The sequence below is a fragment of the Eubalaena glacialis genome, chromosome 5 (genome assembly GCF_028564815.1).
Source record: "Eubalaena glacialis isolate mEubGla1 chromosome 5, mEubGla1.1.hap2.+ XY, whole genome shotgun sequence".
Classification (NCBI taxonomy): domain Eukaryota; kingdom Metazoa; phylum Chordata; class Mammalia; order Artiodactyla; family Balaenidae; genus Eubalaena; species Eubalaena glacialis.
The window spans coordinates 2439957-2465025 of record NC_083720.1 but is presented as its reverse complement, the minus strand read 5'-3'; the positions used below and the strand labels follow the sequence as shown (position 1 = coordinate 2465025).

General features: G+C 51.7%; 1 protein-coding gene across 2 annotated transcripts in view; it reads right to left on the bottom strand.

The window, feature by feature from the left end:
• The window catches only part of RGS12 (regulator of G protein signaling 12), a 118634-nt gene that overhangs the window by 75374 nt on the left and 18191 nt on the right, over window positions 1-25069 (bottom strand). For both annotated transcript variants that reach the window (XM_061191906.1, XM_061191907.1), the window contains exon 2: window positions 13041-15018. In XM_061191906.1, coding sequence (XP_061047889.1) covers window positions 13041-14918 — 1878 coding nt within the window. In that variant the 5' untranslated portion in view covers window positions 14919-15018. The remainder of the gene's footprint in view (window positions 1-13040; window positions 15019-25069) is intronic.

Sequence of the window (25069 nt, the reverse complement as noted above, 5' to 3'; positions counted from 1 at the left end):
GGAGGGCCCCTGAGGGAAGCCTTCGAGAGGAGAAACAGCCAGCAGATGGAGTGAGGGCAGAACCGGGCCACTGACGCCTGCCCGCCTGCCCCCTGCCCAGAGAGAGGTCTCATTTTAGCACAAGCAGTGACCTGGACCAGTCAGTCCAGCCTCCTCAACCTACAGATGAGAACCCGGCAGCCAGCAAAGGGCCTGCTCGGGCCCACACAGCCAGCAGGGCCCAGACCCAGATCTCGTTGCACCACAGTCAGAACCAGAAACTCCTAACTTAAGGGTGTAAACACTAGACCAGAAGCCCCAGTGGGGCAAGGGCTGTGTCCCCCCTCAACAGTGCCTGGCACACAGCAGGTGCCCAGTAAGCACTTACTGAACAAATCAACCAAGGATGCCGTTTAGCTTAAAACAGAGACCAGATCATCTGAAGACCTGCCCAAAAGAAGCCGAGTAGGATTTCCAGCTGACATACTTACTTCTCCCATCATATCAGTCAGAAAGCAAAACCATACCAACTGCTCAACAGAGAATTTCCCACAAAGAACTGCTAACCAGGAATCAGAGAACTGAAAGGGCAGAAAGAGACTCCAAGATGCCAGGACGGGAAGCGGCTGCACCCCCGGGGCTGGGACAGTATGGGAAGAGGAGGACTTATTTAAACTCTGCAGCCAGATGAGGGGCAGGTGGGACCCGGAACTCGGACCTCAGAGGGGGACACAGGCAACGGCTGGTGTCTGGGGGGAGACAAGGCCCCAGGGCAAGGCGGGGAAACTGCAAACTGGACTCAGCGGCAGCGGCAGGAGGTACCGCAGGACCCTCCTCCTCTCGCCTGGCCGCTGGGAGCAGAGCCAGGTGGTGACCCAGCTGGCAAGGGGAAGAGGGCACAGACCCCCGTCCCAGAGTCCATCACAGAAGGCGGGCTTGGGGCTGAGGGACAACAGCTAAGTAACGAGCACAACTTGTGAGATCTGGTTCCTACAAAACTCTCCACATCAGGAAGAATTCTAAGCCCAAAATCAAATCAATTTTAAAATCAACAAAATTCTATTTCCAACACGACACTGGACAAACATAGAGTGGTGACTCTGGAATAACATGTGGGAGCTGAAGAAGGGCTCCTGGTCACAGTGAATCACCTTCTCGAGAAAGAAGCCAAGACTGGGTGTCCTGCTCAAGGAAGAAAAGGGTGAATATGTAGGAAAGGACATCCAACTCGAGAAAGAAAATTAAGGAATATGTTTGTTTATTCATTAAATACCTAAGAGCCAGGCAGTCATCAAGAGTGAAAACCTTAAAAAGACAGAAACAAGGTGTGTGGCATAACTTCCAAGCCAATAAAGGAGGTGATGAAGAAAGCAAGAAAACCAACAACAGCCTTGAAAACAAAACACACAAACAAAGGCAGGAAAGGAGGAGAGAGCCTAGGAAAAAACAGACTTACAGAAAGTACACAGTAACATCATGGAACCAAAACTACAATGCCAGTAATCTCAATAAATATAAATGGACTAAATTTGCCAATTTATTACGGTCTTACTCTTGAATCTCAGAATGTCAATACAGTCTTATTCTTGAATCTCAGAATGTCAAATTGGATCAGGAAAAACATCCAACTACCTGCCACTCATAGTAACAATCCTAGAACATGGAGAAATGGAAAAGCTTAAATAAAAGGACAGAAAATGTTGACTTGAAGAAAGCTTGTGTAGATATGTTAATAACAGACAAAACAGATTTCATCTCTAATAGGGTTTTTAAATAAGAGATTCAATACACCAAAAAGAAGGGAGGAAGAAGAGGAGGAAAAGGGGGAGAAAAATGCCACCATTGATTTTATAACTTTATGAGGTTAGAATAAACTTGATACCAAAACCAGACAAAAACAATGAGAGAAGGGAACGCTATAAAACAGTCTTACTCATAAACACAGATTCAAAAATTCTACAAAAATACTAGCAAACCAAACCCATTAGTGTATAAAAAGATAAGCACAAGTTAGGCTTATCTCTGGAATGCAAGCATGGTTCAATATTCAAAACTCTATCAGTGTAATATACCACGTTAGCATTTTAAAGGAGGAAGCCCATTTGATTGTCTCAATGAACACAAAAAGAACCAAAAAAGAAAGGCTAAAATTCAACACCCATTCATGATGACAAGTATTAACAAATATAACAGAAGTAATCCTGGCAAGGCAGCTGCACAAAGAAAGCAGTGAATCAATTGTACTTTTATATATCACAAAAGTTAACATTTACAATTTTTAAGTAGGTACCCATTTACAATAGTAATAAAACGTATAAGGTACCTAGGAATAAATCTGGCCAAATAATCTAAGAGAAAATCTAATTAACAACATTTATGAAGGTAGCTATAAAATTTTACTGAAAGAAAATAAAGAAAACCTAAATAAATGAAGAAAGGTACCATTTTCATGGATAGGAAGACTCAATATCCTACATACGTCAGTTCTCCCAATAAAAAAGTCAATAGCATTTTTTTTTTTTTTTGGAGAATTTATTAGCTGATTGTAAAATCTATATGAAAGAGCAAAGCTCAAAAAAGAGCAAGGCTCAAGCAAAGCCAAGATCAGATAAGGTGATTCGGCCTATCAGATACGAAGACTTACTACAAAGGTACAATTTTGAAGGTAAAGTGCAGCTGGGGTACTGACAGTGGAGGACAGAGAACTGACACCCACATATGTGAACACACAGCACATGGCAGAGGGCACCACTGGGCCTCGTGAGAGCCTGAATTTAGTGCTCCAACAACTGGTCGTCCACATAGAGGAAAAAATTAACTTGCCACCCACCTTATTCCATTCACAAAAATCAACTCCAAAAAATTTTAGGGGAAAAAAAGGAGAAAATCTTTCTGTCCTCAGGGTAGTAGTGAATGTGTTATGTCAAAAGTGCAAGATAAAGGCTGACAAGCTGGACGACATCAAAGTCAAGAACTTCTGTTCATCAAAATGCCACAGCACATGGAACATGGAGAGGGCATTCGTGGAACGCTTGTAATCGGCAAAGGTTAATAGCCAAAATCTGTAACTCCTACCAATTAGAGAGAAAGACAACCCAACAGAAAAATGGGCGAAGTTTTCAGTAGGTCCCTCAACAAAGAGGAAATCAAAACTTTGTGCTCGAGGGAATGCAAACTAAAGCCGCAACAAGATACCATTTTACAACTAATAGATTGGCAAAAACTGGAGGAGTCTGATGAAGGCAAGCTTCAGCAAGGATGTGGAGCGATCTGAGTTCTTACAGTAGCTGGTACGGGACTGCCAGGAAAACAGCATGTTTCTGCACGGTAACAGCATTCTGAGCAAATTTTACTGAGACTTGGGACCTGTACTAAAAGTTTCCACGTCCTGGGACTCAGCGGTTAAATTATGACCAAACAGATGGTGAGAACTCCAGGTGAGACGACATTTCAAAGGAATGAGGCCTGGAACACCTCCCAGAGAGGCTGATCTTATGTCCCTCCTGGAGACACCCACCTGCACTGCAAAGGGTGAGAGGAGAGATCCAGGATTTTTCCCCTGTCTAGAAAGAGGATTTGCTTAGAGTAACGGTTTCTCTCCCCCTTAAGGAGGGGAAGGGGGCAGCACATGTATAATCTCCTGGATCCCTGTTTTGGGAGTTGAGGGGTGATACCCGATGCGGTTCTCACTGCTCCAGTCCAGGGCAAGGATTGGGCACGGGGGAACCACTGTCGTATTGTACATCAGTAATTAAAGCTGTGTCTGCTCCAGAGACCTGTCTACTGTCAATATGAACGGATACAGAGACCAAAAGCTTAACACCCGGCCCTGATACAAACCAGCCATTCCATTCTTTGGCTAGACCCTGAGAAATGCCTTCAAATACACACCTGGAAACGTGTGCGAGAATGTTCACCAACGCATCATCAGTCATTTTGTTAATGGCTCTGTGTGTGTCTGTGCGCGCACACGCGTGTGTGTGTGGTGGTGGTACACTCACACGATGGAATGTTACATAGTTAGAATGATGAACTGCAGCTGCAGATGGTATCATGGATAAATCTTGAAATGATATTCAGTGATTTCAAAACAGGTTGCAGAAGACTGTGTTATAAAGCCATTTTTATAAAGCTGAAGAAACAGCAAAACTAATCAATAAGGGATTCAAGCACTTCAAACACTTCTGATTCTGGCAGTGGCCACTTAGCTCTGAATATTCTCACTTTTCCTGGCAACTATACAAAACCAAAGAACAGTAAGGGGTGGCATTGCTTTGTGTCTCTGCTCCTTTGCTCCTGTTTCCTTCACCTCAGTGTCCCCCACTCTCCGTCCTACAGACTGCGCCCAGCTCTGGGAAGCCCTGCCCTGCCTATTCCAGGAGGGCCCAAGCGCTTCTCCCCTGCTCCCCCTAACACCTCCACCGGCCTGGGTCTCCAGGTCCACACGCAGCACGGAGCCCCCCAGAGAGTGCTCAGTGCACGTGGTCAGAAGGAAGGCCTTGCGCAGAGCAAGCCCGTAGGGAGCTAAGGAGCCCAGTGCCCTTCCCAGCCCGCCCCCGGCCCCTCTGCCCGGTGAGTGGTGTTATCTCCCCAGACCAGCTGACTCTCTCTCCATTGTTCGCTTCCTTTCCTCTTGCTTCGGCAGAGAGAGATGCAATGTTGCCCAAGGGCATTGTTTACAAGGGGTGAAGATCAAAGCCGCTGTTTTTAGAGGGAATTATATCATGGGGCCCTAACCTGGCCTTTTTAGTATTCTCCAGAATTTTTTAGAATCTATTTTAAAACTTCCTCTCATTGTACTAGAAAAACTGCACAAGATCTGTCTGTGGAATCCAATACTCTCCTGGCTGGATAGCTGATGAACTGTCATTAGCAATGCCACAGAAATACCACTACAGCTTCCAGTACCAATCCTCACTTTGTTCTCATTAAAAGAATTAAGAAAGTAATTTTCATTTTTTTCTCCAAAGGCATTATTTTAAATAGTAAAATATGTTCAGATTCCCATAATAAAAAAATCAAAACACCACAAAATAAAATTATAGTGTCCTGGACCCTTCCCAGTTTTCACTTACTAACTTGAGGTAACTACTACTATCTGTTTGGAGTTTTCCTGTTAATTTTTTCTATATACTTACATATAAACATATGTATGCTTTAAAATGTCATAGGTTTATTTGGGGGGGTATTGAAATACGTTACACAAAAGCGGGATCATATTAAATACGCACATGTGACCTGCTTTTTCGCTTCGTGAGTCTTGGGGGGCTTTCCACGTGGGTACTACCCCGCCCCATCCCCCATGGCAGAGCCCAGAGCCACAGTCCCCTCTGACCAGTGATGGACATCTGGGCTGCACACCTGCCTGTGCAGCCGCACTTCCCAGCCCCGCCTGCAGCAGCGTGCAGTCACGTGACGAGGCCTGTACAATGAGGAGCAGCAAAAGAGTTCCTGCAGCTTCTGCTGGGACTCCGTCACTCCCTCTCCCCTCCTCCTGCAGGCCCCCCTCCTGCAGGCTTCCCCCCTCCTGCAGGTTCCCCCTCCTGCAGGCTCCCCCCTCCTCCTGCAGGCTCCCCCCCCTCCTCCTGCAGGCTCCCCCTCCTCCTCCTGCAGGCTCCCCCCTCCTCCTCCTGCAGGCTCCCCCCTCCTCCTCCTGCAGGCTCCCCCTCCTCCTCCTGCAGGCTCCCCTCTCCTCCTCCTGCAGGCTCCCTCCCCCCTTCCTCCTGCAGGCTCCCCCCTCCTCCTCCTGCAGGCTCCCCCTCCTCCTCCTGCAGGCTCCCCCCTCCTCCTCCTGCAGGCTCCCCCCTCCTCCTCCTGCAGGCTCCCCTCTCCTCCTCCTGCAGGCTCCCCCCCTTCCTCCTGCAGGCTCCCCCCCTTCCTCCTGCAGGCTCCCCCCTCCGCCTCCTGCAGGCTCCCCCCTCCTCCTCCTGCAGGTTCCCCCTTCCTCCTGCAGGCTCCCCCCTCCTCCTCCTGCAGGCTCCCCCTCCTCCTCCTGCAGGCTTCCCCCTCCTCCTCCTGTAGGCTCCCCCTCCTCCTCCTGCAGGCTCCCCCATCCTCCTCCTACAGGCTCCCCCCTCCTCCTCCTGCAGGCTCCCCTTCCTCCTGCAGGCTCCCCCCTCCTCCTCCTGCAGGCTTCCCCCTTCCTCCTCCTGCAGGCTCCCCCATCCTCCTCCTGCAGGCTTCCCCCTCCTCCTCCTGCAGCCTCCCCCTTCCTCCTGCAGGCTCCCCCCCCTCCTCCTGCAGGCTCCCCTCTCCTCCTCCTGCAGGCTCCCTCCCCCCTTCCTCCTGCAGGCTCCCCCCCCTTCCTCCTGCAGGCTCCCCCCTCCTCCTCCTGCAGGCTCCCCCTCCTCCTCCTGCAGGCTCCCCCCTCCTCCTCCTGCAGGCTCCCCCCTCCTCCTCCTGCAGGCTCCCCTCTCCTCCTCCTGCAGGCTCCCCCCCTTCCTCCTGCAGGCTCCCCCCCTTCCTCCTGCAGGCTCCCCCCTCTGCCTCCTGCAGCCTCCCCCCTCCTCCTCCTGCAGGTTCCCCCTTCCTCCTGCAGGCTCCCCCCTCCTCCTCCTGCAGGCTCCCCCTCCTCCTCCTGCAGGCTCCCCCCTCCTCCTCCTGCAGGTTCCCCCGCTCCTGCAGGCTCCCCACCTCCTGCAGGTTCCTCCCCTCCTGCAGGCTCCCCTCCTCCGCAGGCTCCCCGTCCTCCAGCAGGTTCCCCCCCTCCTACAGTTTGGAATGTAGAGGGAAGCTGTTTCCGTCTGCACCTGCAGAGCGGCTATCTTCAAGGTCACGTGGAGGCACAGACAGGCGGAAGATGGCGACAAACAACAGAAGGAACCTGGCTGCTGATGAACGGCAGGCCTCCGCACAGCCCTGGGCAGCCCACCCAAACTCTTAACAAACTCTTAATAAAATGGAAAGGCATCCATTTATAAACATTATTTAACTCTCGTCAACAATGTCATACACTCGCCTAAGTCTACGAGTGATGGGCTCCCAGCCCCCAGCCCAGTATCCCACGGCTCCCCAACGAGGAAACAGTTCAGCGCATTGCCCGGGTCAGTGCACTAGGAGTCAGAGCATTGGATGTTACTGGGAGGGGGTCAAAATGCCGAGCGTTCCCTCTGCAAACCTCCCACCTGACCAGCGTAATAAAAGAGCCTGAGAGGCGGAGAGGTGTCCACCTGAACGAGCAAGCGTGGAAAAGTGGGCCTTCTCTTTGGCCAGTTTCCCTCCAGGCTTCCACAGGAGTAAGGGGTCCCAGAAAGCCAAGGGGTCCCAGAAAGCCGAGATCTGGACTGAGCTAGGGTATAAAGGACCAAGAAGACAGTGACGAAGCCCTGGTAAAGGAGCATCCTGAAAAGATGACTGTCTGGACAGAGAACTGATAGGACTTAGAGACCAACTGGTGACTGAATGCAGTGGTATAGTCCCTCTAAGAGTTGGCTTTCTTTGTGCATACAGAATAGAAAGGCTGCGTGCCAGAGTTTCAAAGGGAACATTTAATACAAAGGGTTGTCGAGTATAACATGGAAGCAATCATAAACACAGAGACCACTAAAGACCATCCTAGGGCTGCAAGAGAGAGAGAGAGAGACAGAGAGAGAGAGAGACAGAGAGAGAGAGACAGAGAGAGAGAGAGAGAGAAAGAGAGGGCGCTATGGGGAGGGCGTCCTGGCAGTGGCCGCTCCCCAGGCCTGGGATCAGGGGCACAGGCGGCCAAGGCTGGCTTAAAAGGAGAAGCTGGGGGGGTGAGAAGTCCACTGGGGGTGTGAAAAGCTCCAAGGTTTCCCCAGAATCCACAAGGCCATGGAGGGCTGTGCCCATGCACAGGGCTACGGCTGCACCGGCAGGAGTGGAGGCCCAAGCAGGGCCATCAGCTGCCTGGCTGAGCGCTGAAGGCTCCACACACACAGGCCCCTCGGCAAAGACCGAGACTGACCGGCTCCAGGCATCGAAGGAAATCTCTGCCCAGTCACTAGCTGACCTCTAAGCGAACCAAGCCGAGACCTCGTGGCCACACACAACAAAGAATGCACCGGACAGAATTTGCTCAGAAAAGCCCCTAAACAAACAACAACAAACAGCAAGGAGGGGAGAGCGCATCTCCACTCCTAGGACAGCTGCGCACTGTGCGGGGCGCCCTGCTGAGGTTCTCGGTTGCGCGAAGACCAGATGGAGTGTGCAGAGGGCGCCAGATGCTGGGCTGAGCCAGGCGTCCGAGTCTCTCGCCTCTTAGAGCCAAGCCCACACCTCTTTGCCAGCGTCGGACACCGGAGCTGGGCCTTGCAGAAGGTGCTCTGCCAGCGCGGGCTCGACGGCCGGCTCTGCCAGCAGGGGCTGCGCTGGCTCCCGTCGGGCTGTTTTCCACGCGGCGGGAGCAGGCTGCGCCCGCATCCTCCTCGGGGCCATCGTTCTCCGGCAGCCTGCTCCCGGGCAGCCCTGGCTGCAGCCCCATGGCCTCCTCCTCTCGGTTCTAAGTCTCCGCCTGGCTGCTGCCCCCGCCCCCTCCGCTGCTTCCTCCTTGGGGTTCCGTTAGTGGTCTCATGCCAGCGGGCCACCTCTGGTCTGGCTACCGAGTCTTCACTCTAACGTCTCCCCGTTCAAATCGCTGGTGTGTTTTCTGTCTCCTGGCCAGATCCTGACGGACACAGCCTGATTTTGCACAGAGTAAGACATTGAAGCCACTGTCACCACAGAGAGGAATTTACAGTAACTCCGGACACCGACTACTCGACCTTCCACGACCTCTGGCATCTCCCCCTCCTGCTCCTAACGCCTCTTCCTCTTTGCATTTCCAGCACTTCCTTCCTCCATCCCTTCCTGACCTGTCCTCTGCTCATCCTGACAAGCCACCAGCCAGCTCAAGCCAGGCCGGGAGGAACACCAGAAGACCCACCTTAGGACCCTGGAAGCTTCTGCCGCTCCAGCAGGGGCTGTGGGATTAGACTGCACTAATAATGCAGGGGAACCCAGTTAGCAAAGAGCCGTGGATACACTTCCAGAGATTAGAGCTGGAATGCAATACAATACAATTTATTACTACTTATTTTTAGATAAATCGTGTGTCCCATCACATCACGAAAGGAACGCCACCTGACTGTGGGCAAGTCGCTCAATGTGTATAAACCCTACTCTCCTTGTCAGTAAGATAATGAGCTCATAGATCAAATAAGGAAATAAAGCACACTGCAAACAGTGAACACTACACTGCTATTTTCCAGCACTGGAAACATCAATCCCACGTCAACTACTTCATTCTTTTGTTATATTATAAGCAATAACAGCCAATACCATCGTTTTCACGACATTTTTGTTGAAGGTTCAAGAACATGAAAAAGAAGCCCAAGACCCTCCTGAGTATAGTCCACTGATCTCTGACAAAGGGGCAAAGACAATACAAGGGAGCAATGATTGTCTTTTCTACAAATGGTGCTGGAACAAGAGATATCCGCATGCAAAAGAAAAAGGGACTCTAGATACAGACCGTACACCCTTCAGAAATTAACTCAAAACGGATCACAGACCTGGATGTAAAATAAAAAACCATAAAACTCCTAGAAGATAGCACAGGAGGAAACCCAGATGACCGTGGGTTTAGTGATGCCTTTTTGGTACAACACCAAAGGCACGATCCACCAAAGAAAGAACTGATAAGCTGGACTTCATTAAAATTTAAAACTTCTACTCTGTGAAAAACAATATCAAGAGAATGAAAAGAAAAGCCACAGAATGGGAGAAAATATTTGCAAAAGGCACATCTGATGAAGGACTGTTACTCAAAATAAACAAAGAACTCTTAGGTGGCGCAGTGGTTAAGAATCCGCCTGCTAATGCAGGGGACACGGGTTCAATCCCTGGCCCGGGAAGATCCCACATGCTGTGAAGCAACTAAGCCCGTGCGTCACAACTACTGAGCCTGCACTCTAGAACCCACGAGCCGCAACTACTGAGCCCGTGTGCCACAACTACTGAAGCCCGCATGCCACAACTACTGAAGCCCACACACCTAGAGCCCGTACTCCGCAACAAGAGAAGCCACCGCAAGGAGAAGCCCACGCACCGCAACGAAGAGTAGCCCCCGCTCGCCGCAACTAGAGAAAGCCCGCACACAGCAATGAAGACCCAACGCAGCCAAAACTAAAAAAACAAATAAATAAATAAATTTATATTAAAATAAAGGAACTAAAGGCCTATTTCTTGAAAAAAAAAAACAAAACTCAACAGTCAGAAAACAAACAATCTGATAAAAATAGGCCAAAGATCTTAACAGACACCTCACCAAAGAAAATATACAGATGACAAGTAAGCATATGAAAAGATGCTCAACCTCACATGTCAAGGGAGATGCAAAGTAAAACAACAGTGAGATGCCACTACATACGGGTCAGGATGGCAACAACTCTGAACACTGACGACACCAAACTGGGGCCAAAATGTGAAGCAACAGAAACTTTCATCATTGCTGGTGGGAACGCAAAACGGTGCAGCCACTTTGGAAGACAGTTTCTTACAAAGCTAAACATTCTCTCACCACACGAGCCAGCAATCCCACTCCTTGGTACTTACCCAGGAGTTGAAAACTTATGTCCACACCAAAACCTGCATGCACACAGATGTTTATAACAGTTTTACTCATAGTTGCCGGAACTTGGAAGCCACCAAGGTGTCCTTCAGAAGGTGAATGGATACATAAACTGTGGTACCTCCAGATAACGGAATAGTACTCAGTGCTACAGAGAAATGAGCTATCAAGCCATGAAAAGACATGGAGGAAACTTCAATGCATATTTTTTTTTAATTATTTATTTATTTATTTATTTATTTATGGCTGTGTTGGGTCTTCGTTTCTGTGCGAGGGCTTTCTCTAGTTGCGGCAAGTGGGGGCCACTCTTCATCGCCGTGTGCGGGCCTCTCACTATCGTGGCCTCTCTTGTTGCGGAGCACAGGCTCCAGACACGCAGGCTCAGTAGTTGTGGCTCACGGGCCTAGTTGCTCCACGGCATGTGGGATCTTCCCAGACCAGGGCTCGAACCCGTGTCCCCTGCATTGGCAGGCAGATTCTCAACCACTGTGCCACCAGGGAAGCCCTTCAATGCATATTGTTAAGTAAAACAAGCCAATCTGAAAAGGCTACAGACTGTATGATTCCAACTATACGACAACTGAAAAAGGCAAAACTACGGAGACAGGGAAAAAAAATCAGTGGTTGCTGGGGGAGGGCAGGGGAGGGCTGAACAGGCAGAGCACGGAGGACTTTTAGGGCAGTGAAACCACCCTGTCTGATTCTACAATGGTGAATACACGTCACTATAAACTGTTCAAGCCCACAGAATGCGCACCACCAGCAGCGACCCTAATATAAACTGTGGACTCCGGGGTTACTGACTGTGACAAGGTACCCTCCGGTGAGGGATGCTGATGGTGGCGAGGCTGTGCACCTTTGAGGGTAGAGGGAACTCTCTGTGCCTTCCTCTCAATTTCATTATAAACCTAAAACTGCTCTTAAAAATAAAGTCTTTAAAACAAAAGAGATGACGAAGCCCAAGGTTTGACTCATGAACCTACTTCGTCCTGACTGCTGAGCCTTAGACAGGTCACTTAGCCCTCGAGGACCGGTCACCTCGCCTGGAGAGCGGGGAGCACAGCACCCTGTCTCTGGGTCTCCTGAGGTCAGAGCCCCTGTGGGGAGGCTGAGACTTGCCACCAAGTGAACGGACATGAGGGTGCACCGCAGTCCGCCAGACAAACACCATTTATTCCTGCCAGTGTAACAATTCACATGCGCAGTGGCAATGGAGAAAACCCATTTGTGGGATATGTGTTCAAAGAGGTGGTGAATTCCCCAATTTCTGATAACATTTTAGCCACCTTCCAGGGCCTTCCCTCCCCAAGCCCTCCCCCAACCAACAGGGAAGCCCAGGCCGCAGCTGCCGCCCGCACCGCCCACACTGCCCGCACCGCAGGTGGAAGGAGACCCCAGCCCATGCAGTTCCACCGAAGGAACGGGAGGGAAGGTGCGCACAGGGCAGAAGTCCCGCTAGCCCGGCCACTTTAGGAATTCAGTCAAAACCTGTGTGACTACAACTGTGTTTACAAAAGCACAAATCTATGCTTAGATACATCACAGTGTTACATAAGCACAAATCTATGCTTAGATACATCACAGTGTTACATGGTCGTTTAGGGGAGCTAAAACTATGGGAGGCCTGTCCTTTCCTTCGTCTTTAAGTTTTCTCTGATGTGTTCTACGCTGAAAAATAATAAGACTTGGGAAGGGGACGGATCCTGAACAGAACGTTCAACAAAATCCACAGCCCAGGCCACAGCGCTCCTCCAGTCTTTGGAGGGTTTTCTTGCGGGAACAAACCCAGAAAAGGTGTTTTAAATCACAAAGGTCCTCTGAGAAGGGTTCCTTCCACGCCAGCTGAGCTGAGGGCCAGCCCGCCTCTCACCCGCGGCTGCGGCTCAGCCCGCCCGCCAGCACAGATGCCAGCACCGCCCCGGCCTGCAGGGCCAGCCCTCCTGCTGCGCTGAGTCCCTCCCCCGACTCCGAACCGAGCTCCCGGCCCCGCCCCCAGCTGTTTGACGCTCGAGCCACGAGCCACTGCCAACTTCAGCTGGCGTTTTTCTCGTAGCAGGACTTTCTCAATGAAGGAAACACCAAGGTGAAGCTCCCTGTCCTGAAGCAACCAGTCTCTGTGCTTCCGGAATTTTCTTGCTTCAAAAGGGCGTGAGGCCTCAGCCACTGGGGCCAGAGACGAAGTGGGCTTCAAAGGGGCTGCCGGGACAGGCCCCTCCGGCACCCAGGGCAGCAGGAAAGGGTGGGGAGCAGGGAGGAGGGCCTCACCCTGGCCGGGAGGTCACCATCTCTTCCACCACCACTTGTCCCACCCCGCCCCGCCCAGAGCCAGGGCAAATCCAGGCAGACACGCCCTGAAGCCAACACAGGCCACCAGGGCAGCCAGAGGAAGGCACAACTGGGAACTGGGCTATGAAGGTGCCTTCGTTCATCAGTAACTGACCGAGGTTTGAAACCACGCTCACCTTTCCTGACCCTCCCCTAACAGGCTTACCTTTTTGTCTTCCTTAGTCTTCCTAACACTTCGATGGGGGCCGAAAATGGTCTGCATCCCGAGAGCCTTCCTGGCCCAGTCCCTCTTCTGGGTGCTGGGCGGGGGCTGCGCGGGGCTGCCCTCCACCCGGTAGCGGTCAGCGGGAATCTTGCTCATGGGAGGGGGCAGCGTGCCGCAGTTGATGCTGGACCAGCCGTCGGTGGAGTCCGTGTAAGACTCCTGGTCGCTGGTGTGCCCGCACTGCCACTCCTGCAGGACGTGGACCGGGAGCCACCGCTGGCCGAAGCCACCACTGGGGCCCGCAGCACCCCTCTTGGAAGGAGGGACCGAGCACCGCAAGGAGGCTGGGGGGCCTTCCACGTGAGGAGCGGGCCCCAGGTGCTTACCGAGGTCCCGGCACCTGTCGGCCTGCGGAGCGGCCTCAAACGGGGCCCCCTCGGGGTCGTGGCCGAAGGCCCCATTCCAGGGGGCGCCCCAGGGCTGGGAGCCCCTCCCGACCACACCCTCCCAGGCGCTGCCGCCGGGGCCGTGCCTGCTCGAGCCGGCGCCCAGGTCGACCACGAGCACTCGGCTGCTTCTGTCCTCGTGGGTGAAGTTCCCGATGCCGCTGTCGCTGTTGCTGCTGGTGCTGGTGTTCTGGTGAGCGTCCGCGTCCCCGTCCGCAAAGGCCCGGGCCCGCACGCCCTCGATCAGCTCGCCCATGTCCCGGTACAGCACGGAGACGAACTGCAGGACTGGGAGCGAGGACGCGGGGAACTCCAGGCAGCCGTTGGTGTCAGGGTCGGCCGTGCACTCAAACCCGAAGCGCCGGGCGATGCCCTGGTGGATCTTGTGACTGAACAGGTCCGGGTCCACCATGAACACGTGGCAGGACGTCCGCAAAACGCCCTCCTCCTCCTGCGCCAGGCTCCCGTCATCGGCCGCCTGCATGGTCACCAGCCCGAAAAACCTCCTGTCGTCTGGGCACACGGCGCTGAACGCCAGCCTCTCGGCCGGGTATCGGGCCAGGACAGCGGCCTTGTCCGTGCAGAGCTGCACGCAGTCGTGCATGATCTGCATGGTCACCAGCGAGTGGATCTTCTGCTCGGCCCGTAGGCGCCGCAGGCAGCCCCGGATGGCCTGCACGCTGTCCGATTCCAGGCTGCAGCTGGTGGACGGCAGCTCGATGGAGCCCAAGTAGCCCACAACCATGGCCACGTTCAAAATGCTTGCGTCCACCCCAAAGTCTTCATGAGTCTCCAGCCCAACGCTGAAAACAGAATCATCGTTCACAACTTTTGGTATCTCCTCCTTAGAAAGCAGGCTGGTATTTGGATTATTTACACTTTCATGGCCAAGGTCAAATCGCCCAGTGGCTGATTCTGAAAGGGATCTTTGTTTCAACTTCAAGGGCTCTGAACTGCTTGCTCGAAGACCAGGGTTTTCAAAGATCATGTTGAATATCCCTCCAGACTGCATTTCCTCAACGACTCTCTCTGCTCTGTTTATACCTAATGCCTTAGAGTCGAGTTTGGGCTTCAGCCAGCCTTTTCCTTCATAAAATCCAACCTCTTCATCACTGGAGCAGGACTCCAGGTGGCCGATGCCTTCACCGATCACCATGTGCAGGACACCAGAACATTTCCCAATTAACTTCACCACGTCTTCATGGGACGCTTTCTTCACGTTGATCTCGTTGACAGCAAGTATCTGGTCGCCAGCACGGAGGCCCACAAAATCCGCAGGGCTGCCTCTCATGACACAGCTGAGCACACAGGGCGCCTGCCCGGAAAGCGCGAATCCGTACCCCGCCCTTCCTCTGGCCACCTCCACGCTCCGCATCCGGGGGGGTGCCGTCCCGAGCAGCGGCCGCTCCCCCAGGTCCCCCGCTCTGTACATCTCAAAGTGCTTCCGAGACCAGGAGCATAGCTCACTATGCCAGCGGATCCATGGTTCAGGGAATGCTGGAAGCTACCATAGTTCTCCTTGAAATAATGCCCTAAGGAAGAAGAATAAAGCTCATTGTTAAAGATCTCATATTTATACTGCTTACTGCTACTACCTAAACATAAAAAGATAATTCACAACAAAACCGTCACAGGAAGAGTCTCTCGTTGCCACACAAATGTCAACGTGAAGGAGACACACTATCTCTGTGCAGCAAATCTTAAAGTCAGCCTAAGAGATCTTCCAAAGCAGAAGGCATTCCCCAGGGCTGGTATCCTTCCCAACTCCGATCTCGCCGAGGCTAATCCCGCCCCGGGTTTGAGGAACACAGGACTGCCGCAGAATCTGCTTCCTCCCTGTCTGGACGGAAAGAGGAGAGCCCTTGGACCCTAATCACTCGAGGCTGTGCTCTGAGGACCAGTGCCCGGCTCCCCGGAGCTCCCTGCCACGCGCTGAGCCAGGGGCAGAGCCAAGGGTGGAAAGGCAGCTGCATGACCCCTAGTCCAGCCCCGTCTTTGATCACAAGCTCCCTCCACACAAAGTTCTCCCCCAGGAAGGGGTGTCAGCTTGTTTTCCCTCATATCCACCACCCTCCCTCAAGTAATTTATTTTGAACAAAGCACCGTGTGGGGAAAACACATTAGTCTGAAATATTGGGTTGGCCAAAAAAGTTCGTTTGGGTTTTCCCATAAGATGTTACAGAAAAACCCAAAGGAACTTTTTGGCCAACCTGATACTATAGAGGCTGCCTGACAGCACAGATGAAACAACCAAAAAGAGCAAAAGAATTTAAACTTAACTGTTCCAGGGGGATGACTTCACAATGGAAAGTATTGGTTGTCATTGAAAACAAACCCATGTCGGGATCCCCAAGACCACCCCTGGGTTTCCAGCAGGAGGACACGCAGGGCTCACGTATACTCGGGGCTCTGAACCATCACAGTGAAGGGCTGTGAAGCAGAACCACCGAAGGGAGAGGGCCCGGGGGCGAGGTCCAGAGGAAACAGGCGCCAGCTTCCAGAACCCCGTCCCGTGGAGTCATGCGGGCCGCGTTCCACCCCCAGCGACACACTGTCCCCAGGGAAGCTCGTCAGAGACTCAGAACCGGGGCTCTCATTGGGGGCCCGCAGGCTCCGCAGGCCCCTCTGCCGGGCACACACTGAACTGCAGCCCCGGGGAGGAGGGAAGGGTGTCAGCACAGACACAACAGGGGAGGCCCAGGGAGCCCCCCATCCCGACACCCCAGCTCCCGGACGCCAGCCCCGCACTCAGGCCTTGCAGAGGGCGGCAGTCAGGCCCGCTGGGAGGACTCCTCTCCCCACAAAACCCTTTAGAGATCACTTTAAAAAGCAATACAGTGAGTGATTGTATTGTGAAGATCCAAAACATAATAGAACATGTTTTTTAAAGAGTATATGTTTTTTAAATAATTGTTTTAAAGTTGTCAGGAGAAATTCTCACGTCTTGGGATAAAGTTTCCAGTAACAGAAGCGTAACTCAGAGTAACTGATGTATACACACCAAAAAGTGAAAGAACTGGACAAAATGGGAAGTATATTATTCAATGACTCCAGGAGCAGCTGCAAGTGACAAAACACTGACCTGCAGGACACATGCTTGAGTAGAATTATTTTATGACAATAAGAGTGAAAAGAGCAATTTATTTATAAACTACCATGTTATTCAATATCTAAGTGATGCTAAATTAATCATTTAATATTAGGACAATAAGAGTGAAAAGAGCAATTTATTTATAAACTACCATGTTATTCAATATCTAAGTGATGCTAAATTAATCATTTAAATATTAGGACTGGAATTTAACTATTTAATATTCATCATTAAAAATGTGTATATTAAAGTCTGCCATGAACTGTGCTTCAGGGTCTTCTCATTGGATCTTCTAAAGGGGTGTGGGCTACACAACACCCCAGAGGCGCCACGTCCTGATCCCTGGAACCTGTCACCTCACGTGGCCGAGGGGACCTTACAGATGTGATGGAGTCAAGGGTCCCGAGATGGGAGGTCACCCTGGATTCGCCGGGGGCGGGGAGGGGTGGCCGTGATCACAGGGTCCTGGCAGAGGGAGGCGGGAGGGGGGCGGGAGGGGGGAGTCAGAGAGCAGAGCTACGGGCCTGGAAGGGGGGGGAAGGGGCCTCCCCGGGGGCCTCCAGGAGGAACCAGCCCTGCCCGCATCCGGCCTCCGCCCGCGACACTGATTCTGGACTCCTGGCCCCAGACTGTAAGGGCATAAATCTGAGTTGTTTCAAGCCACTGAGTTTGTGGTCACTTGTTTCAGCAGCCACTGGGAAACTCGCAAAAGGGGAATCGCCCTGTTGGTGGGGAGAGGGGATGCAGTGTATGCATGAAACATCCCACCTGAAAAAGGCTCACAGCAGCGTCTGGCTCCCGACAATGTAGGCTGCCACCGTGAACTCCCTGGGACAGAGTTAGCGAGGCCCCACCGCTTCCTCCAGGAACAGAAAACCCCCGGCTTTCTCTTCCAAACAGTAACAGATGTTGCTTGTATGAAGAAAATAATTTCCCAGTTTTACATGCAGAATTACTCCATGATTCATCCGACCACCATGGAGTCACAACACTGTGTGACACAACAGTCAATGACAGTCTTGTAGGTGGTTTATCCAAACATTTCTATTAGACTCTTACTACCGTGTTCTTCTATCGATTAAAAATAGTTTCTAATTCATACTACTAATATCTTGATACCTAATAATCACATTTTGTAATCCAGCCTACAGGTTAATTTTTCCTTAAACTGTATCAATTAATAGTAAAACCGGTGGAACAGACAGTGAAATTCAGAAGAAACCACAGGGCGCTAGTTTCCAACCTCACCGGGCACGTCTGCCACCCGGGCTCCCGCTCCCGCTCCTGCACTCAGAGGCCCCGGCTTCCGAGCTCTGGGCAGAGGCCAGCCCCGACCCACCGCGCACGGCCCAGGTGATCCGCACGTGGGTGACAGCACTTGCAACACCCCGACTTGAGACCGTCTGCCACGGGCTGAATGTTTGTGTCCCCAAATTCATACGTGGAGATGCTAACCCAGTGGGATGATCTGGAGGCGGGGCCTTTGGCAGCGTTCAGGTTGGATGAGGTCATGAGGGTGGAGCCCCCACGACGGGACTAGTGTCCTTGTGGCTCCAGAGGAGACACAGGAGCCCCTGCGCTCTGCTCTCCACCATGTGAGGAACCAGGAAGTGGGTCTCACCAGACTCCGGATCTGCCAGCGCCTTGATTTCGGACTTCCAGCCCCAGAACTAGGAGAAATAAACGCCTGTGGTTTAAGCCCCTCGGTGTAGGGAATTCTGTTACAGCAGCGGAGCGGATGAAGACATCATCTAATTAGCCAGCCTCCTTGTTTCGCAGAAAAGGTAACCAGGTCGGAAAGAAGTGCTTCTTCCAAGGGCCACCTCCTAATGGCTCAGTCAGCTAGCACACCAGGGCCTCCCCTCTCTCCATACCCCGCTACCACCGTCAGCCACTCGTCCTTCAAACCAATGAGATCTAGAAATAAACACCAGGTGCCTACGCCTTTCCACGGTTTAGATCTGGCACAAAATGAGTCCTGTCCTGATGAATTTCTCCACTCACAGGCACGGAGTGAGTGCCTACCTGGGCCCGGCAGCGCCCCAGACCAAGCAACTACAGAGCGGGTCCCAGCCCTGCTCCAGCAGCCCGCCGTCCCCAGAGAGGGAGGGGCAAGAGGAGGCGACAGCCATCACTCCGGAGCAGGGCGAGTGCCAGCCCCAGCCCTGTGCTCGGGTGCCCAGGAGTCTGCGGCAGACGGGCCGGGAAAGCCATCCCAGGAGGGGGCGACTGGCACAGCCGCAGTTCGGCCTCCACCTCTGCCCGTGCAGACAGGCGATCTGTGGGGACGGCGCTGCAGGTCTCATGGCTGCGCCGCAAAGGCGACAGGTGTTCACGGGGCAACGGGCCGAGCTGAGCACGGGGTCAAAAGACCAAAGCAACAAAGAACCACCACAACAGGGCGCGGAAGCGAGCGGGAGGGAGAGAAACTGAGGACCACGAGGCAGAAAGCACCCAGCACACTGAGGAGAAGCGGGAAGTCCAGGAATAAGGGCAAGACAGCCGCGGAACGGCGGCAGTGGGGAAGCTGCACGGTCCACGGCGTGCACCGCGCCGTTCTGGGGGCTTTACACTTACTAACTCGTGTGTGTGAAACGTCGCTATGAGGTAGGTACGATTATTCTCATTTTGCAGATGAGGAAACGGAGGCACAGAGAAGTTAAGTAACTTGTCTTCAGCTGCACGGCTAATCAGTGTCAGAGGTGGACTTGAACCCGGCTGTTCTGGGCTTTCTCTCTCCCCGTGCAGAGGGGCTCGGAGAGAAAGCGGAGCAGTGGTGGGACGCGCCCACCAGCAGACCCCTGCTCCTCAAACCCATCCCCAAAGCCACTGTGTCCCAGCAGCTACCTACAACCACCACCCCAGCAGTGCTCACGGCGCCAGCCCCACCAGACACCGCCTCCCCCTGACACCCCTCGGGGACACACACACGCACGGAGGACCCAGCACACCGCCGGCAGACCCACGCCAGGATGCACGCTGGTGGTCCCTGTGTCCCGGCCGCCTCATCCCCGCCGGTCCATTCCAGCGCCCGCTCCCGACCCCCGCGAAGCCCTCCCGAGCCCACGGCCACCCCGCCTGCAGCAGTGCCCAAACCACCTGGGAGGATGCCCTTCGTCCTGAAAGGGCCCCTTTTCCACTGCCTGCCACCTGACAGCCCCCACCGACGTCGGTGAGACCCTTCACCTGTTCATCGGTGTCGCCGGGCGCCCACTGTGTGCGGGACTGGGCCAGACACGGGGCTGCCTCAGGAGGGAACGGTCCCTTCCTGTGAAGACCCCTCCGCAGGGGACCGGGGACCGGGAACCGGAGGCTCCGACGGCAGCAGCTTCCTGAGGGCGTCTGCACAGCTGCTGCTCGGGCCACGCGGCCTGGTGAGCGGCTCCCAGGGGACCCTCCAGGGAGGCAGCCCAGCTGCTGCGCTCTGCGCATGGGGCAGCGCTGTCGGCCCCCTTGTCCCTGTCCCCTCTCCCTGAGGACCCACTTCCTCTCTGAACTCAAAGCCCCCACGTGGGTGACCCCAAGGCCTGACCCCAGAACTCTCTCCCGAGCGCCAAACCCATTTCCTGCGCTCTCAGCTGCCCGTCACCTCTCTCTGCGTGTCGACACCCAAACACACCTTTGCTGGAAGCATGCTTCTCCTCTTCCTCGGCCCCGACGTCCGCCTAAGCCCACCCACCCTTCTAGGCACCAGGCAGTGCCTCGGTCATCCCCACTTCCCCCTCCAGGCCATCCCTCCCACCCCGCCTCACCATCCCCCTGTCCCCGACACCTTCCATCCACCTGGACATCCCACCCCCAGCCTTCTCCGTCCCTCCTCCTCCTCCTCACTTCAGCGGCCGCTCTCGCGGTCACCCGTGTCCAGCCTGCTCCTCTGCGGCCACACGCTGCCCCCGCGCCCCGGAGCCCCCCGTCGCACCAGCCCCCTCAGCCATCCTGCTTCTCCCGCCCGCCTCCGCTCCCTCCACCCCGCCCACCAGGCATCAGCCCAGGCACGCTCCTGTCCCCCCACTCATGTCCTCCGCCCCCATCCGGGGACCCCCCCCCCCCCCAGGAATGGCCTGGGCTTTCTCCACAGCAGGTGCTGCGGGGCCGCCACGACACAGGGCGCCCGGGCCCCTGTCCAACGCCACGTTCCCAGCCCCGGGGCTCTCAGCACTCCCGTCAACCCCACAACTCTCCGCTGGTCACTCACGACCACCCAAACCCACTCGGCCTTGGCCTCCCTGCCCTCAGCTGGTGGTCTGTCCCCTCCTTTCCAGAGGAGAAAGGCCCTCCCTCCGCAGCACACACTCTCCCCCTCCATCAGGCCAGCTTCTCCCCCAGGCCCTCGACGCCATCCCCACCACCTCGGGGGGCTGACACCGCCCGCCTGGGTCTGAAAACACCCAAGCCTCTCTAGCCCTAAAAGGAGTATAACCCCTCAGTTGACTCCTCATAACCCAGGGCTACGCTGCTTCTCCCCCTGGCAGCTTCTTAAGGGCTTATCCACACTGGGGGCCTCCAGCCCTTCGTGCCTCCAAACACTCCTCACGCCACCCACCGAGGACCTCACAAGCTGGGCCCCCAGACACGCTCAGTCCTCACTCCCCACTTCTCAGCAGACTCAGCACGCCTACCTCCCCCCAGGGCTCCTCCACTCGGCCTCTCTCCCCTCCCCCTGGGCCATCACACCCACCGCAAGGTGGGGGTCTCCCACCTGCTGATCGCCGCCCACACCTCTCCTGCAAGCTTGGGGGCACCTCAAACTCAACAGTCGAAACAAAAACAAACCCTCTTCCCCAAAGCCACGCCCTCTTGGTGACCGGCCCACTATCTCCCCAGTCACACAGGCAGAGGCCAACACAAGTGGGGGATCCCAGAAGGACTCCCAAAATCCCAATCAGGGCATGTGGAGAGTCAAAAAGATGCAGCCTCGATTGCAGAGGAAGGAATACTTCCGAACTCATTCTATGAGGCCGGCACCACCTTGATACCAAAACCAGACAAGTATATCACAAGAATAAAAAATTACAGGCCAATATCACTGATGAATACAGATGCAAAAATCCTCAACAAAACATTAGCAAACCGAATCCAACAATACATTAAAAGGATCATACACCATGATCAAGTGGGATTTATCCCAGGGATGCAAGGATTTGTGATTATATGCAAATCAATCATTGTGATACACCACATTAACAAATTGAAGAATAAAAAACATATGATCATCTCAATAGATGCAGAAAAAGCTTCTGAAAAAATTCAACATCCATTTATTATTAAAAAAAAAAAAAAAACCTCTCCAGAAAGTGGGCATAGAGAGAACCTACCTCAACATCATAAAGCCCATATATGACAAACCCACCGCTAACATCATACTCAATGGTGAAAAGCTGAAAGCATTTCCTCCAAGATCAGGGACAAGACAAGGATGTCCACTCTCGCCACTTTTATTCAACATAGTTTTAGAAGTCCCAGCCACAGCAGTCAGAGGGAAAAAAAAGAAATAAAAGGAATCCAAATTGGAAAGGAAGAAGGAAAACTGTCACTGTTTGCAGATGATATGATACTATACACAGAAAATCCTAAAGACACCACCAGAAAACTACAAGAGCTCATCAATGAATTCAGTAAAGTTGCAGGATACAAAATTAATATATAGAAACCTGTTGCATTTCTATACACTAACAATGAACTATCAGAAAGAGAAACTAAGGAAACACTCCCATTTACCACTGCATCAAAAGGAATAAAAAACCTAGGAATAAACCTACCTAAGGAGGTAAAAGACCTGTACTCAGAAAACTATAAGACACCAATGAAAGAAATCGAAGACAACACAAACAGAGAGAAAGATATACCATATTCATAGATTGGAAGAATTAATATTGTTAAAATGTCCATACTACACAAAGCAATCTACAGATTCAAAGCAATCCTTATTAAAATGCCAAAGGTATTTTTCACAGAAATAAAACAATTTTAAATTTTGTATTGAAACACAAAAGACCCCGAATGGCCAAAATAATCTTGAGAAAGAACAACAGAGCTGGAGGAATCCCACTCCTTGACTTCAGACTACACTACAAAACTACAGTAATCAAAACAGTATGGTACTGGCACAAAAATAGACACATAGATCAATGGAACAGAATAGAGCGCCCAGAAATAAACCCACACACGTACGGTCAGTTAATCTATGACAAAGGAGGCAAGAATATATTGGGTTGGCCAAAAAGTTCATTTGGATTTTTCCGTAAGATGTTATGGAAAAACCCAAACTAACTTTTTGGCCAACCCAATATGATGGAGAAAAAACAATCTCTTCAATAAGTGGTGCTGGGAAAACTGGACAGCTACATGTAAGAGAATGAAATTAGAACATTCTCTAACACCACATAAAAAAATAAACTCAAAAAGGATTAAAGACCTAAATGTAAGACCAGAAACCATAAAACTCCTGTATGAAAACACAGCAGAACACTCTTTGACATAAATCATAGCAACATTTTTTGGATCTGTCTCCTAAAGCAAAGGAAATAAAAGCAAAAATAAACAAATGGGACCTAATTAAACTTAAAAGCTTCTGCACAGCAAAGGAAACCATCAATAAAATGAAAAGATAAACTACTGAATGGGAGAAAACATCCACAAATGATATGACCGATCAGGGGTTACAGCTCATACAACTCAACATAAAAAATCTGATTAAAAAAATAAGCAGAAGACCTGAATAGACATTTTTCCAAAGAAGACGTGCAGATGGCCAACAGGCACATGAAAAGATGTTCAATATTGCTAATCATCAGGGAAATGCAAATCAAAATCACAATATCACCTCACACCTGTCAGAATGGTTATTATAAAAGCAACTATACTCCAATAAAAAAAATTTTTTAATTTTAAAAAAGGAATGGCTATCATAAAAAAGAACACAAATAACAAATGTTGGGGGCTTCCCTGGTGGCACAGTGGTTAAGAATCCGCCTGCCAATGCAGGGGACATGGGTTCGATCCCTGGCTCAGGAAGATCCCACATGCCACGGAGCAACTAAGCGTGTGCGCCACAACTACTGAGCCTGTGCTCTAGAGCCCGCAAGCCACAACTACTGAGCCTGCGTGCTACAACTACTGAAGCCCGCATGCCTAGAGCCCGTGCTCTGCAACAAGAGAAGCCACGACAATGAGAAGCCCACCACTGCAACAAAGAGTAGCATCCGCTCACCGCAACTAGAAAAGCCCATGCACAGCAACGAAGACCCAACACAGCCAAAAATAAAAAAATTTAAAAAAAAACAAATGTTGGCGAAGATGTGGAGAAAAGGGAACCCTTGTACACTGTTGATGGGAATGTAAATTCGTGCAGTCACCATGGAAAACAGTATGGAGGTTGCTCAAAAAACTAAAAATAGAACTACCATATGATCCAGCAATCCCACTCCTGGGTATATACCCCCCAAAAAACAAAAACTCTAATTCAAAAAGATACACGCACCCCAGTGTTCATAGCAGCATCATTTACAATTGCCAAGATACGGAAGCAACCTAAGTGTCCATCAATAGATGAATAGATAAGGACGATGTGGTATATACATACATTGGAAGACTTACTCAGCCATAAAAAAGAATGAAATTTTGCCATTTGCAACAACATGGATGGACTTGGAGGGTATTATGCTAAGTGAAATAAGTCAGACAGAGAAAGACAAATACTTATCACTTACATGCAGAATATCATTTATATTACAATAAATATCACTTATATGTGGAATCTAAAAAATACAACAAACTAGTGAATATAACAAAAAAGAAACAGACTCACAGACACAGAGAACAAAATAGTGGTTACTAGTGAGGAGAGGGAAATGGGGATGGGCAATATAGGGGTAGGGGATTAAGAGGTACAAACTATTATGTAGAAAATAAACTACAAGGATATATTGTACAACACAGGGAATACAGCCAATATTTTATAATAACTATAAATGGAGTATAACATTTAAAAATTGTGACTCACTATACTGTAGCCCTGTAACATATAATATTGTACACCAGTAACATATAATATTGTACATCAACTATACTTCAATTAAATAAATAAATAAACAATATTTGCCCTGCAAAAAACAAAACAAAGCAAAACAAAAAGATGCAGCCTCAAGCAAAGGTTATCCCAAACAGGGAACAACCATGGAAACAGAGTCTGCAAAACCCCACAATAACCCAGGGCTGGAGAACAGTCCGGGGCAGTCTCCACAGAAGGACCAGGAGACGGAGCGCCACAGGAAAGCTAAGAGACCGAGAGGATGGATCCAGGGGCCACCGGGGGAAGGAAAGCACGTGGCTAAATTCAGTGGAAAGCCTCTCTGTTCATCTGTCACTGCATCACCCACAGGGCAGCCGGAAAGGGTTTTCCCAAATGAGTAGGGTGTATTTGGGGTTGGATGACTTAAATTGTAGCTTATGTGGAAAACACAAAATTCTCTTTGGAGAACTTTGGAGGCAGC